General features: G+C 45.8%; 1 protein-coding gene across 11 annotated transcripts in view; it reads left to right on the top strand.

The window, feature by feature from the left end:
• AMBRA1 (autophagy and beclin 1 regulator 1) overlaps nt 1-15,489 on the top strand; it is a 181,324-nt gene that overhangs the window by 155,157 nt on the left and 10,678 nt on the right. For all 11 annotated transcript variants that reach the window (XM_064288201.1, XM_064288199.1, XM_064288203.1 and 8 more), the window contains one exon: nt 7,903-8,042. In XM_064288201.1, coding sequence (XP_064144271.1) covers nt 7,903-8,042 — 140 coding nt within the window. The remainder of the gene's footprint in view (nt 1-7,902; nt 8,043-15,489) is intronic.

The raw sequence follows: 15,489 nt of genomic DNA on the forward strand, positions 1-15,489 counted from the left end.
TTCAGCTCTTCCGTGGTGGACTGTCCCATGTACACCTTCTCCCTCAGAGGAGCAATGGGGGTTTGACCAGGCTTCCTGGGCCCTGGACCAGGTAGCTCTAGCTCTAAAATAATCGCCTCATCCACAGTAGGTCCTAGGCAGCAGGAAAGGAAAGCAGATTTTTACCTTTTTTTTATAGACCCATAATCTGTCAGGGCAGTAGTTTTCAAAGTGTAGCTCCTGGGGACCACATCATCATCACTGGAAAACTTATTAGAAATGCAGATTCTCAGCCTTGCCCCAGACCTGCTGAATCAGACACTCTGGGCGTGGAGCCTAGCAAGCCCTCCAGGTGATTCTGCACATTAGGGTTGAGAACCAGTCATCGACTGCATGGGGATTCTAGTTAGAGCTCACCTGTCAATATAGCTCTGTCCCTTTCCTTTTTGCTCTCACCCTATCTCTTACTGTCTATGAGCCATCACCTGATTTACTTGTATGGTTCCTATTATCAGATCTTTCAGATATTCCACGAAGTTGAAAAATTGATGGTACCTCATGCCCCAGACTTTTCTGGATCATGCTAGTGATGGTGCCTTGAGAACCTTAAGGATTAATGCTATGAGGCTTTTTCAGATTCTTATTAAAATTCTTACCTGCCCACAGTTGACTTTACTCAGCCTCTTTCCTTAGAGCCCGTGCCTAGTTGCCTACATGTTTGAATAGAGAGATGCTTTTGCTTTAAAAGGGAGAAGCAATGCCTTTTTCTTTCTCCTCAAGCCTTTCCCTTTCTTGAGTTCGTTTTCCCAACATTGAACTCACTGTTAACTGTGGCCAGGAGATATCTGATGTGGTAGCCATTAATGAATATCTTGATGTCACCCTGGCTGTAAAGAAACATTAATAGGCTTTCTTTCATACTATTTTGCAGCCATCTTTACAGAGCCTAGTAATGTCTGATGAAAAAGAACCAAAGAAAAGACTTGGTATCCAGAGTGCTCAAATTAGTCGTAATTTCCGTTGTAGCTTAGATCCTGGGTTAGGATGGGTGCCCAGATCTAACAGCATTGACCAGCATTTATATAACTGCACTTGTATAGGCTCTTTTGGCCTTTTCTAACTCCATTCTTAAACATGTAATCTTCACTGTGGCTGCCTCTCTCCTTGCCCTGAATTTTGCATGTGATATAAATCCAGTCATCTGTACTTCTAGATTCTGAAACCTTGATTTTCAGAAGTGACCTAGAACTCTAGTTCAATCCAGAGTATTCTCCAGAAATTTGAAGGGAACTGAGCCTCTTCTTAAGCTTGTCTAGCCTTGGGGATAGCAAATACCAAAAATAAAAGTATTTTATTTTTGTAGCCAGGAAGAATACTATTTCTTCAAGGGGAGATTGGGATAAAAGAGAGACAGCTTTGTTGTCAGAAATGATTTACTCCTTCCTAAGATTTTGTCCTCATTAATTTTCTTAAAGCTGCCTGTCAGTTGATTAAAAGCTGCTTCCGCTGCAATTATCTTCAAGTTGAGTTCTGAGATGTGGTACAAAGCATCTACCCTCAAAAAGTTCCTTTCTTCAGAACTTTGTAGGAAGGGAGAGAGGGGATATGGGAGAAGTTAGAGGTGTCTCTGGTGTGATTTGTCAGAGGAGGGAGGGGACAAGATAAAGTATTAAAAATAACATTAGAGCTGCAGTCAAAGCCATTAGCTTAGGCAGATTTTTCCATGACAGGTTCTTCCAACTCTGACGGTTTCTTAGTACATGGCCTCTTAGTACAATGCAGTCTATACTGCATTTTATTCTTTTTACTCAGCAAAATTGTGTTGAGCCTCTAGCATGTGCCAGGTACTTAGCTAGGTCAGGGATACACCAGGGAGCAAAATGGACCTGGTCTCTGCTCTCATGTTAGACAGCTACCTTCTTGTCTGGTCTTTTCACTGCTGGGCCCCAGCCTTCACTCTGCTTGGCACACAGAGGCACTCAGCATTTGTTCAGTGACTGTGTATTACTTTGAAATCTTGTGGACCATGTCGTCCTCTGCAGCGCGTGCACATCCACCCGCGCTCACCACCACCTCCATCACTGTGTCTAACACACTACTCAATAAATGGCAATTGAATGAAGCTATTAATGCGATAGTAAGCCTTCTGAAAGTAGGAATTGTATACCTCATTTCCACAATTCTGCCCGGTATCAGTCAGTTTCTCAGAGTCCTAGCCCTACCACAGAAACATGGCAAGAGATTCCCATTAGGTAGATTTTGGTCAAAAGTGAAAGGCAGAACATTTGTTTTTGTGTACAATAGGAAAACCAATTCGTACATTTGTAGAAGGTGAACGTATTCGAGGTAAAAAGACTCATGCAAGTTGAATCTCTAGAACTCTTAAAACAGCTACTCATTTGGCCATCTCCTTTAAGATTTAGAAAGCTGAGGAAGTTCAAGAACTTGTGTTGTCCTCAGAGATGTGGGAACAGGAGGAAGTCGTTATTTTAATTTCTGGGAGTTTCCAAGCATCGAGTGCCTAGGTATTTCATTTAGCCCAGAGGTAGACCCCACAGCTGAAATAACCTCCATGCTTGGATCCCAGTGGCCAAAGATGATGGCCTTTAGAAAGCATCATACAGATTGAAAAAGAAAATGTTTATTCTCTTGACTGTCTTTGGGGTCTCTTTGAGGAACAAATGAATAAGACAAAGTTCATAGGTCTCAACAAGTTGCAAGCGGTTGGCTAGAAATTGCTTCAAGGGACTAGATTATCAACAGCCACCAAGGGCAACAAGTTCCAAGGAGTCGAGAAGCTGTTTACTGTTCTTTTCTGTTGGGAGAGCTTTGGTTTGTTGAGCATGATCTAGGCAGATTTGTTCCTGCTTCAACTGAATGAAAGGGGAAAGGTGGATGACTTGGTATTCTGACTCTTAAAACAAAATAGCCACTTTAAAAATTCCAGCAACATTCTACGAGCTCTGAACCTCAAAGTAGAATATAAAGAAGACTTGGAAACAGTAAAAGAAATTCAGGTTTCTAAAAAGCAACCAGATTTTCTTAGGGATGACAAAACTCAAGTACGTGAATCTAAGCATATCAACAGCCAGAAAGGAAGAAAGGATGGCCGTAGTGTCCCTCCTCCTACCTGCTGTGGGACACATGCATTTCTCAGCCTGTGACAAGATGTGTAGCTATCTGTTTCTAATGGAAAGGTCGGCTGTCTCTTAGCACCTGCTTTCCATTGATTTTTCCAGCTTCTGGAAAGTTGATTCTCTTCTAGTAACCTTCTCTGAAAGCTGAAAGCCTCCCCTAATTACCGTCATTACCCAGAATGCATTTCTCCTCACAGTACCTTTCTTTCCCAAAGCCCCCTTGGCTTGCAGCTTCTCCAGTGGCCCCTTCAGCCTCAGTTTCCAGCTTCTTTCAACCAGCTTCCATTGTCTTAGATAAAATAAGGGATATCTGCTGACTGTACCAAACCTCTTGCCATCGCAGCAAAGTTCCAGCTTTACAAATGATGAGATTTCCAAATGTAAACAAGATAGCCACACGTTTTCTCTTTTGGCTTCTTCTCTGAGCTGATCTTAGCAGTGCAGTTTGATGCTTGGACTAATGGCCTGAGCTTTATTGACATGCGGTAAAAAAGAAAGTATCTTGTGGAGGGCAGCAATACATTTTTCCTCTGAATTTTAAAAGGATGGAGAGGAAGGTTTCCCACGGAGCATCTCTGGCTGCCTCTGGCATTCTTTTCTTGTCTTGTCTTTGAACAAGAAACAAGACCACTTTAGTTTTGATCTGGGAACTGTTTTCTTTTGTTCCTACTTCCTATTAGTTAGAGTTTGAGAGATGGAGGAACAAACGGTCCAAGAGATTGTCTTCGACCCCAGAAGTGGAGGAATCTTTATCTTTTTCCATTGCCTTGAACCTGTAAAGATCTTGGCTACTTGACTCATTCCCTATTGACATGCTCAGCACTGCACTGACTCTAAAAAGTTTGTTCCTTCTAGCATATTGATTCTAATTCCCTTCATAGATATTAGAAATGAGAACAATCTCCTTGACGTGGCGGGGTGGGGATCATGGTGCTGTCAGCATTTGTCATATACCAGGGAACAGCTCAGATGGGACAGGTGAAAACCAGGACTCCGCAGACATGAATCAGCAGTTGGACCTTGTATCCAGCACCTCAGAGTACCCCAGGTTGTGATAATCCTTCTCTGTTGTTGTTGTTATTTTCCATCGAGTCAATTCTGACTCATAGCAAACCCTATAAGACAGAGTAGAACTGCCGCGTAGAGTTTCCCAGACTGTAAATATTTATGGGAGCAGATTGCCAAGTCTTTTGTCTGGGGTAATGAAATTTGGTGTTAAAAATCCATGAAGTGCCACTTTTGTTAGAAGGATTTTCAGCAGGCCACCCAGCTTTGTCCTTAACATCCACAGCAAGCTACAGGGCACCTGACCAATGTCAAGAAAATCTTTACTTGAGACGTATCTGGAATGCCTTTAATGCAGGCCAGTGCTATCCCTTATGCTGTAGCAGATCTTCTCTCTCATCAGCGCTGAGGAATGTTGGGCTCATGTCGCCATTGAAATCTGGGAGGAGACTCACAGATCACCCAGTCTCTGGGTCAGAAAAACCTGTGGCCAAAACCATTAAAGAGTTGGGAGTAGGCAAAGCTACCCAACCTTCTGTCAGTACTAGGGAACTTGTTGCCCAGCTCTTCTCTGGTCCCTTGGGCTAGACTAATTGTGGGGAGCATTTCCCCTCAGTGAGGTGCACTGAGTGCTGTTAAACTCTGGCCAGGGAAGAGTGGAAACTACATCTCTGGGTGGCTTTTGAAATGAGCCATTTTCTCATTCGCCCAGGGTCCTTTGGTTACAGGTGTATGTGAAATTGTAGGAGGCTTGGACCAGGTGACCTCATAGGACCTAGGATTTGGTGATTCCTGCCTTTCTCACACCCTCTGTGTTCTCATCCCCTCTGTGCTTCTTGCCGTCATCTCCTTCCTTCCCACCCCCATGTTAGTGTGATAAGCAAGCAAATGCTTATCAGGAACCCTGGAGGCTGCTGATCTTCATGTGGCATTTCCTGGATTCCTGCCACAAAGCGGGATTTGGCCTCATACCCAAACATTGGAGGAGATGGGTACTTGGGATCTGCCCTTGCGGCACTGCGTAAGCGCTTGGTGGGGGAGGGCATAGCCAGAGGACAAATCGATGCCCCCAAGACTCCTGGAGCCATGGAAGTTGTGAAGTGTATGTGCAGCAGTATCTGGGGGGGTTAATTACCTCTTTCCAATCCCTCTGTGACCTTACCCCGTCTAAGCTGGGTTCATCTATCACACTGGCCTCTTGAGGGTTTTGTTTATAAAGCAGGTCCCATACTTAGAAGTAAATCAATAGTGTTTGTTTATTAACCCTCTGCAGCAACAGACCGTAAAAGGTAAATTTGTGACATTGGAGAGGCTTGTTTGCTTCTTTCCTGGTTTGGAACATTTCTAGAAAAGAATTCTCTTTTATTCTTTACTTCAAGACCCCCATCAGGAAACTCAGCACAACCTTCGAGCATCCGATTTACTAACCTTATTATCCTTCTTCTTGAAAGGCCACTTTCTCTGGCCGTTCTGCCCCAGGCTCTGGAATTTTGAGTCATTGTGATTTTAGGAAGACTCTCTTATGAAGCTCATGTAGAGCTGCCACAGACCCACAGCAGAGCCTTCCCTCTTCCAGCGCCCTGAAATGAACACTCATCCCCCTAACTCTGGGCATGCCCCATTTACACCGTCTGACCACAGAGGAGAAAAATTAAGTAGATTAAGTAATCCCAGCCATGGTTGTCTGATCTTAACAACATTGTTTTTTCAGTGTGTATGCTAGGTTGTAGTTAACTATATTAGCCTACAGGTTGATTATCTTCTGAGAAGGCAAAACCTTTGTGAAAAAAGGATGGAGCCATCATACCCCATCCCCTGATTTGAAGGGAAAGGGTTGATTAGGCACAAAGGGAAAAGTGGTATTGCTGTCGCCATGGGTAGTCAGCCAGCGAAGCTGAGTGGAAAGCAGGAGCCAGGAATTTGTTCAAGGCTTCTGCCAAGGAAGACATTCTCCAGAGGTCAAGCAACCACACTGCAGATGACTAGGTTAGAAATTCATAAACTCCACTGGGCTCTTTTCTAATAGTCTCCCCATTCAGACCAGAGCTTTAAGGAGCCCTGACTAATTCTTACCTCTGGAGTTGAGTCCTACCAGGAGGGCATAGGAGCTTCGTAATGGAGTGGTCAGTCTTATGCCTCAAACCAGAGTCAGTTCCACATCTGTAAAGCCCTGTCAGCCTCAGGACCATAGCAAGGCCATCCTGGCAGCATGACATTAGGTACCTAGGCCTATTTGTCAGCACCACAAAGCCTGGTCTGCTGTCTTCCCCACTCTTGAGACTGTCCTGGGAAAGGCCTTTCAGAGAGATACTCAAGGCTTGTGAACCCAAGGGTTCCCAGATCCGGGGTTCCTTACCACTTGGTATAGATTTGAGTGCCATTAGCTAAAACAAAATTTTTTTTTGTTTGAGGGGGAAGTGTCTCTCATCAGGATAATCAGAAAAATTATCATTATTGTAGCACCCTAAATTCATTTGATGTATATTATTTTCTGAATCTCATTCTCTCATTTTTTTCCCTTCCATCAACCCTTAGGGGCAGATAATGGCAGATGAAGTTCATGCCTATTTTATAGATTGAAAACTGGTAAGACTAGAAGGGAAAACAACACAGTGACAAACTCCAGTTTATAGATTCTCAGCCTCATGTTCTTTTCATAGGGCCCCCAGTGACTTTTTTTGAAGCCCTGGATGTAGGTTCCTAGTAAAAATAATAATAATAACGTTGCCGTTTATGGGCTTGCACTTGCCGGCATTTTATATACATCGTCTCTATTTCCCCAGTGGCTGGAGTGTGAGTACTGCCCCTTTGTAAGCTATGAGGTCTGGAGAGGTTGTTATGTGACAGCATCCAGGATTCAAACCCAGGTCTTTCTAACTCTCAAGTCCATGCCTTTAATTCTTCTACTGTCTTGCCTCTCTGTCTAACTAATGTTGCTTCTGGAAATCTTGTGAGTCAGTGGCCAAAGAAACTGATGAGGCTGCCTTTCACCACATTCTAAACCCTGGACAGAGCTAAAGCTGCCCCCTGAGGAAGCATTAGCTTTGGGAAGGAGTAGAATGTTGAAAGACAAGTCTTTGCCTTTGAGAAATGGAAATGATCCATTTAAGGGTGATTTATATAAGCTAGAAAGAAATCGTGTTCGTGCGTGTTCAAGATTCCCCTCTGCCTTGCTCCTTAAATCTTATTGCACCTTTTAGATTTCCTTAACAATAGCAGTTTTAACATTGCTTTTAATTAGATGAATTAAAAATGTTCTCTGATGTTATCACCCCCCTCCGCCCCCCTATCACCTCCAGTTCCCTATTGCTGTGAAGCGCTTTAATTTCCATGGTAACGGGACTACCAGCCTAAGTTGGCTCTCACTGGTTGGTCTGGTCAGAGAGAAGCTAGGGGCAGTCCTTCCTGGTGTGCTGGGCTCTAGATGGACTTTCCAGGGGAGTACCTTAAAAGCCATGAAGTTAGAAGTGCTAAAAGGCTCTGAGGAGAGTACAGCTAACCTTCATATAGAAAGGTCCACGTATGCCTCTAGTATTTCTTGAAAGAGCCCTGCCTCTCACCAGTAATAAGAGGGTTCTACCCTCCCCTCTTCTGTTACCTCAAGTTCCCAAACATGTGCTAAGAGTCATCCTATTCCCAGCTCAGCCATCTCCTCCCCTGCTGTGGTTTACCTGCTTCAGGCAATAGAAGGGGCTTTGTTTCTCCCTGGATAGTTTTGTTCTTGGTAACAAATTGTTTTTCCCCCCCATTCTCTTTCCTTCCTTCTTTCTCCCCTACCCAGAGAGTTTTCAACGTCCTTTACCCCATGCCTGCCGACCAGCGGAGACATGTCAGCATCAACTCTGCCCGTTGGCTGCCGGAGCCGGGGCTCGGCCTGGCCTATGGTACCAACAAAGGAGACCTGGTGATCTGCCGACCAGAGTGAGTGGCTCAAGGTGTGGGGGGAGTAATCATCATTTCTGGACCTGGCCAGTGAGGTGGGGTCTCTTAGGTGGACAATCAGAACCCTGCCAGAGTCTGCCTCATTCTCAGCATTACTCTTCAAAGAGTCCTCTTTAAGTGGGGGCTGGTGAAGTTAGCTCTGCATTCCAGATAGCTTCAAAGGGCTGGTTTAGTTATTGTGTCTTCTTGAATCTAAGGCAGGTTTTTTTTTCCCTCTTGTTCTCTGGTTTCCTAGTGATAGTTAAGTTTCCCTGCAGGCAAAAGCATAGATATCAAAGATTCTTTTTTTAACCCTTTTTAAAAAATTCAACAGGTGGTCTTAGGTTTGTGTAAATGCCAGAGACATCAACTTAAGAAATAAAATCGCAAGTAGAGTATCGTTAGAACCCCAATTTGTCAAGCCACTGATCTCTAACAGCCTGCCTCTGTCTTTGTCCTGCCTGTTTTCCTTTCTGCTTGAGGTTCTAGCTCATCAGAGTGAAGGCAGAATAAAAAGCGTAGTTGAAAATCAAAATGGTTATTATCTGGTCTTGAAGTGAGGGTTTTTAGGAGGGGACAAGGAACCAAAGTATTTCTTTCTTAAGTCCTGATAACACCCCTTCCCCTTCCTCTGCCTTTTTTTGGAGAATAGAGGTCTGTCCAGGTACCTGTTTACTCAAGACCTTGGGAGCCAGCCAGGTTTGTCATCAATTTTCAGACCCAGTTAAGTAGGGAGTGTGGAGCTCTGTGCTTCAGTGCCGACTGGGCTGATTGCTGCGTAGGACACCGCAGGGCTTCAGCTGACTAAGTGCCACTTCTGCCTCCAGGCCATCCTAATGCTTTCACTTGCTGCACAGGCTTCTCCTGGGGTGTTCTTCAGATCACAGAGCAGTGTCACTGGTCTGGTAGGGTCCCCAGCCATTAAGAGTCTCCATGATGCCTTTTCATAGGACCCCTAAGCTACCTTTCCTAGAATGTATTTGGATTAGATTTTGTGGCCGGGTAGGTAACTGGTGATTGGGCCCAATGTCAGCTGTGTTAGGACAGTGGCCCAGGAGAAAGAATACATGGTTCCAAAGGCAGCCCTTTCATTCCGTCTTGAAGTTTTGGGACTGTACCCAAAGAGAGGCTGCTGTCTAAGCCTGACCTAGGCAGGCTGCTTTTGGAGCTGGGAGATTGCTGTGTTGTGCCAGCCACTCTCTCCTCAGGGTTTATGTCCAGGGAGCCTCCCTCACTTGTACTTGTGCGTTTCCAGAACACAGCCTGCCTCCTTCACCACTGTACCACCATTAGCCTGGATGCTGGGTCTGTCAGTTTCTGCCCATCCCCCTGGCATGTCCATACTCTGAGGATCAGTCACCTCTGAAATACTTCTTTCCTCAAAGTACATGAGGCTGATTGTCTTCTCTCTTGCTCTTTTCTTGGGAATTCATAAGATAACTCTAAGAGGCATCTTTCCAAAACTGATGGAATTCCGAGCCATAATTTTACTTTTACCAACACTGTCGTTACAAGCTTTTCTTTCCCTGTTTTGCTGAGACATTCTTCCTCAGCAGTGTTTTTTTGTTTACAGCTGCAACCAAATAATCTTTGCAGCCCTCTCCTTGACAAAAGAGATCTGCTTTTACAGAGGCAGGCTCTCTAAACCCAGTTTGTCGTGGCCACACAGCAAACCCCAACCTACGTATTTGATGTGAGTCACAGGCACCTCAGCCAAACGTGAAGCTGGCTTTGGCCTCCATTTTCTCCCTAAATGTCGTCCCTGGCATCGCAGAGTCTCAGCAGACCTAAGCCACCTTGGGCTGCCTGGGGATTCTTACCTACCCAGAACCAGAGCCTCTTCCATGAGTAAGTTGGCACTAGCTTTTGACACATCGAACAGCGTCCCATCACAGACCAAGTGTTGTTGGACTGAGAGAGAAGTAGTTCAGCTTGTCTTTTTTTGGTGTTGCTGTTGCTCCCAATTTCTTGGAAGCAAGTGCTCCAGGCCTTAGAACCAGAGCTTGATAGGCACCATGTGAATTAAGACGGGCATGACTTTGTCCCAGGTTGCCCAAAGCTTCCCCAGTTCTCAGTCATCTTCATGTCTGTACTTTTTTTGCTGTAGGCAGAGGAGACTATGAAGGATGTGCAGGTAAGGAAGTTAAGACTCACCCAAGGCCTCCCAGCACACTGATGACAGAACTCGGCTTCCTAACTCTCCAATCCAGAGCTCCTAACTGTAGCTGGTTCTTAATGTTTTTGGGATCAAAAACTCCTTTAAAATTGTGATGAAAGCAATAAACTCTCTCCACAGAGAGATATACCACACACATAGAATTTTGAACTATTTAGTTAAAGCACCTCAGATACAGAACCCCTACTCTAGATCATGTTTAGGCATTTAACCGGGTCAGGTGACTGATGCAGTGGAAAATGAGAGCAGACCGGTGAAAACGTGTCCGTCTTTGAACAGTCTATGATTGGTCTCTGACTTAGAATGAAGAACAAATAAATAGGAAAGTAGGAGCTCAGGGTTTGTTGTCTCTTAGTAGACAGCTGCATATCCCTGTGTGACACAGCTCCCTGGCACACCCATTCCCAAGGGCACAGGATGCAGCCAGCCATCTGGGCCAAGATTATAGCCTCCCTCTGAAGCAGGTGGTTGTCTGCCTTTGTCCCAGGCATAGGCAACTGCACCTCATTTTGTACTCCATCCTGCTCTTGATTTCTCCTCCATTGTCTTAGCCTCAGCATGCCAAGCACAAAGACAGAAGGAACAAGCCTCTTGGGACAAATGTGCATCTTTTGCTGGCACTAACCCCTCTGCCCCATACAGCACCCACTTGACAGTACAAAAAGGCCTAAGAAAATACTCCATCTCTCCAGGGGAAGGAATTCTTAGACTACATGAGAAGACCACAACTGGCCCTTCAGCCCATGTGTATACAAAACTGTTGCAATGGCTAATAGCCTGGTCACCCCACCTTTCCTAGTAAGTGAGGTGCCCCTTTCTCTTTTGCTTTGTTCCCTCCACCCACCACTCCTCACAAACTGGTGCTGTGCCTCTGGCTGAGCACCAGCCCAGCCAACACCCCCACCAATAACTATACTGAGTGTAAAGTACCTGATTGGTATGAGGGGGTGCTGACTCACTTCTGGCTTCATAGATCAGCCCTATAATGGCATGGGGCGGAGGGTGATGGAATTGAGAGACTCATATCAGAAGAGAAGTAGGCTGGGACTGTGGGACATCTGGCCCTTTGGCCAAGCGTGGGACTCCTGACAAGGCCCCAGCTCAGTCCCTTAAGAGGGAGCTACCACTGTAAACAGTGATTATAATCAAACATCATTGACCAAGGAGGGTAAAGGCACACCTCTGAATCAGCCAGAATTGCCACAAAGACTACATCTTTCAGGCTAATCCGCAAGCTCCAGGTGCCAGCTCTTTCCTACATCTGCAGAGACAGTGGGGATAAAAGCCAGTCTTTTTGGAAACAGTCGTTATTTCCAGGGAGACAGCTTTGTGGTCCAAGCCTCTGCAGCCATGTAACTGATGGATGAAAGAAGAATATCCTCACAGGAAATATTCCCCAGAAGCTGGGAAGTTCAGGGCCAGAAGCTCTGTGGTGAGAGCGTTATGACCACTGAGGAAGCCAGGTTGGCTCTTAGGGGTGTTCAGGAGCCCAGGAACATCCCAGTAGTGAGGAAATCATTGAGCCAAGCCCATATGCACAGCTCACAGATACTGCCGAAGGAAACCAGGTGTTACGTGGAAGTCCATTTGAAAAGTCTGACCCTGATTGGCCCTCCCCCTCTTCTTCATCCTCCCATATGTTTGCCTAGCTCCCAGGAAGAACCCTGAGCAAACAGTGACTCATTCATCCTGATACCCAAGAAGGAAGGAGATGGCTTGGGGCCATCTTAGCTCACAGACAAAAATCAGTGGTATTGGGTATGGAAGGCTAAGAGTTTCAGTATCCAGAGCAGGTGTCCTCAACTCTATTCCTTGGTATAAAAAAATATAGCGCCTGGAATTTAAACCAAAGCCATGAGCTTGTCACAGTCAAGTTGCTCTGAACACAGAAAGGAGAGCAAATTAGGGCTTAGAATTAGGCCTGTCTGTGGGGAACAGAAAGGATGGAGTGGTGAGGGAGAGCGGAGCAGTACATCTGACACAGCAACCAGAGCCCTCGTTCTGCTTGAAAGGTGACCTCTTCACTGAGTAGCTGGGCATGCTGCCCAGATGGACAGTGTTTGAGGGGCCCTTCGGCCACCAGCATTACGTTGACGGTCACAGCGCAGACAGTGGGCCTTCTGGTGGAATCTTTTCTGAGACAGGAAGGAAGGCTCCTGATGATGCAGTGTGTGGTTTATTGTAAATTTGCTGTCACTAACCAGCCCTGGCTAGTAAAAACCACAGAGGTGGGATTTGGCAGGGACCCACATGGTGTTGCCACTGTCAATAAATCATGTAAATCAGGGGCTTCCTGGCATCTGGGTTCACACGGGACCTGTCTTAGTCTTCTAGTGCTGCTGTAACAAATACCACGAGTGATTGGCTTTAACAAAGAGAAGTTTATTCTCTCACAGTCTAGGAGGGTAGAAGTCCGAATTCAGCGTGCCAGTCCGGGGGAAGGCTTTCTTTCTCTGTCGGCTCTGGGGGAAGGTCCTTGTCATCGATCTTCCTCGGTTGAGGAACTTCGCAGCACAGGGACCTCTGGTCCAAAGAACGCATTATTCTCCTGGTTCTTATTTCTTGGTGGTATGAAGTCCCCATGTCTCTCTGCTTGCTTCTTTCATTTATATCTCAAAAGAGATTGACTTAAAACACAACCTAATGTTGTAGATTGAGTCCTGCCTCATTAACATCACTGCCTCTAACCCTGCCTCATTAGCATCACAGAGATAGGATTTATAACACATAGGAAAATCACATCAGATGATAAAATGGTGGACAGTCACACAGTACTGGGAATCATGGTGTAGCCAGGTTGACACATTTTCTTAAGGGGACACCGTTCAATTCATAACAGTGCCTAACTCAGCCAGTTTGCTCACCAAAAATTGCAGCGATGACTTTGTTTTGGGATGCATCTGCCATTGCAGGCCAGCTGACTTCTGGCCATTACCTCTTCCCTAACTGAAAAATCTTCTCTCACCTTTGCCTTCCAGTGCTCCTGTTGTTCTCAGACAACCCTCAGCCACCATGGGGGGTTTGAAAGAGGAAGGAGATACTACCTTTTCAAGGGTTGGTCAGTAGAAGATCATATTAAATCTGCAGCCCAGCAGGCACTTTAAAGGGGGCTGGGAAAGGCTTACTACAGAGAGTGAAAGGAAGAGCCCTTTGGTTTGGCTTGGCTTTTTCCCCTCAAAGAAGCTGGTATTCCCTCACTGAAGCCTGTTATCTTAGCAGAATCTTAGCAACCCTCTAAAGACTGACTTAGGGCTGAGTGTAGGAGTCCCTGAGTGGTGCAAGTAGTTAAGAATTCAACCACTAGCTGAAAGTTGGCATTTCATACCCTTCCAGAGGTGCCTTGGATGGCAGGCCTGGAGATCTGCTTCTGAAAGCTCACAGCCTTGAAAGCCCTATGGAGCAGTTCTATTCTGCACACATGGGGTCACCAGGAGTCGGAATCAACTCAATAGCAACTAATAACAAAAACAACAACCTCGTCCTCTTTCCCTTCACCTGAGGTAGTACAGCCTCCTCTGATACACAGGTCCTCCTCATCTAAGCCCTGTCAGGTGTCTGTCCTAGCTAATCCTCGTGTGGTGGAAGGGAACGTCTTATTCCCCCCAGACTCACCCTTTACTGGTTGTCTTAGTTATCTAGTGGTGCTATAACAGAAAACCACAAATGGGTGGCTTTAACAAAGAAAAATTTTGTTTTTTCATAGTTTAGGGGGCTAGAAGTCCAAATTCAGGGTGCTGACTCTAGGGGAAGACTTTCTCTCTCTCTTGGCCTGGAGGAAAGTCCTTGTCTCTTCCAAGCCTCTGTTCCTAGGGAATCTTCATGTGGCTTGGCATCTCCTCTCCCCTGTGTCTGCTTCCTAGCTTGCTTTTTTATCTCTTTTATGTCTTAAAACAGACTGCCTCAGCATATATCCTGTACTAATCCTGCCTCATTAACTTAATAACAAAGACAACCCATTTCCAAATGGGATTGTAACCACAGGCCTAAAGGTTAGGATTTACAACAGACATTTTGGGGGGACACAATTCAATCCATAACACTGGCTAATCCCTATAACCCACTGACTTCCATTTGTTTTCCCCCTATCGAAGTAAGTTCTGTCACTGAAAGAAGGTGACCTAGGTCTCTGGATTGAAAAGCTGACTTTTGTTGGCACTCTAACCACATGGGCATGCCCTGCCCCATTTAGGAGTACAGCTAGAGGTTTTGAATGTCTCTGAGAATCTCTGCATGGGCACTGGAGATCTAATCAGTGGGCTCAAAGGTACCTCTTTTCTAGCCCCTGTCCACCCCTTCATCAGCACCAGCATGCCACCCTCAGCCGTGGTGAATGGTGCTAAGTAACTCCTCTTCCAGGGAGGAATCTTGAAAAGAAAGCAAAGCAGTCTTGTGTTCTGGGACCCAACATCATTAGCCAGGATTGCTGCCTGCAATGGCAAATCCGATTGGAAAGATGAGAGGCCACTTCTTTCCTCTGGCAGCTGTGCTGGTATGAAATGAGAAGGAAATCCTTGCTAGCCCATTGGAAGGAGAGAAGGAACCAGCCAGAAAGGTTGGCAGCCCAGAGAACTTGGTAGATGGAAACCTCTCTCCGCAATTAGTACCCCAACCCATTGCCTCTTGAGGTTTTCTCCTTCCTGTTCCCTTAAGAAGTTTGTGAGTACTCATGGGGTCTTCTGGAATTCTAGGAGCACCTTTCTTGGTGGGCTTTTCCAGCCTACCCTAGCAAAGGAGGATCTAGGGTCTGAAAAAAAAGAGGTGGGTCATTCTGGCTTAGTGTGGGGCTTTTTCCTGCTAGAACTTCTGAGCTCCAGGCAAATTAAGAATGGCAAGGTACCCTCATTCTCTTTTCTCTTGGCCCCATGGCAGTAGGGAAGACCCAGTGGCAAGAACTGGTACTCCCTTTGTTTCTCAAGCCTAAAGAGTATGTTTCTGAGGACTAAGCATGTCCTTTAGACACAGCTGTCCATGGTACTTGTCTCACCAGTGGGCCTGTCTCCTGCCCCTTATTTGCCATCCTAGTTCCTTTCTCTATGTCTGAAGAACACTCAGAACCCACTATCTGCATCTGGTGTTGGCAGTTTCGTAGCTGTCACTTAACCTCAAGGAGGAACTGGTTAGTCTTTGTCTGAGGGAAGGAAGAAGCTAAAACCACCATCACCACAGGTCCTTGGGCTGCTGGTGATTTGTCGGAGCTGCTCCAGCACTGAGCATCCTGATGAAGGAGTATCTTTGGTCCTGGTCCCAGCCAAGCCCCAGGAGAGAGAAAGA

The sequence above is a fragment of the Loxodonta africana genome, chromosome 7 (assembly GCF_030014295.1).
Source record: "Loxodonta africana isolate mLoxAfr1 chromosome 7, mLoxAfr1.hap2, whole genome shotgun sequence".
Taxonomy (NCBI): Eukaryota; Metazoa; Chordata; class Mammalia; order Proboscidea; family Elephantidae; genus Loxodonta; species Loxodonta africana.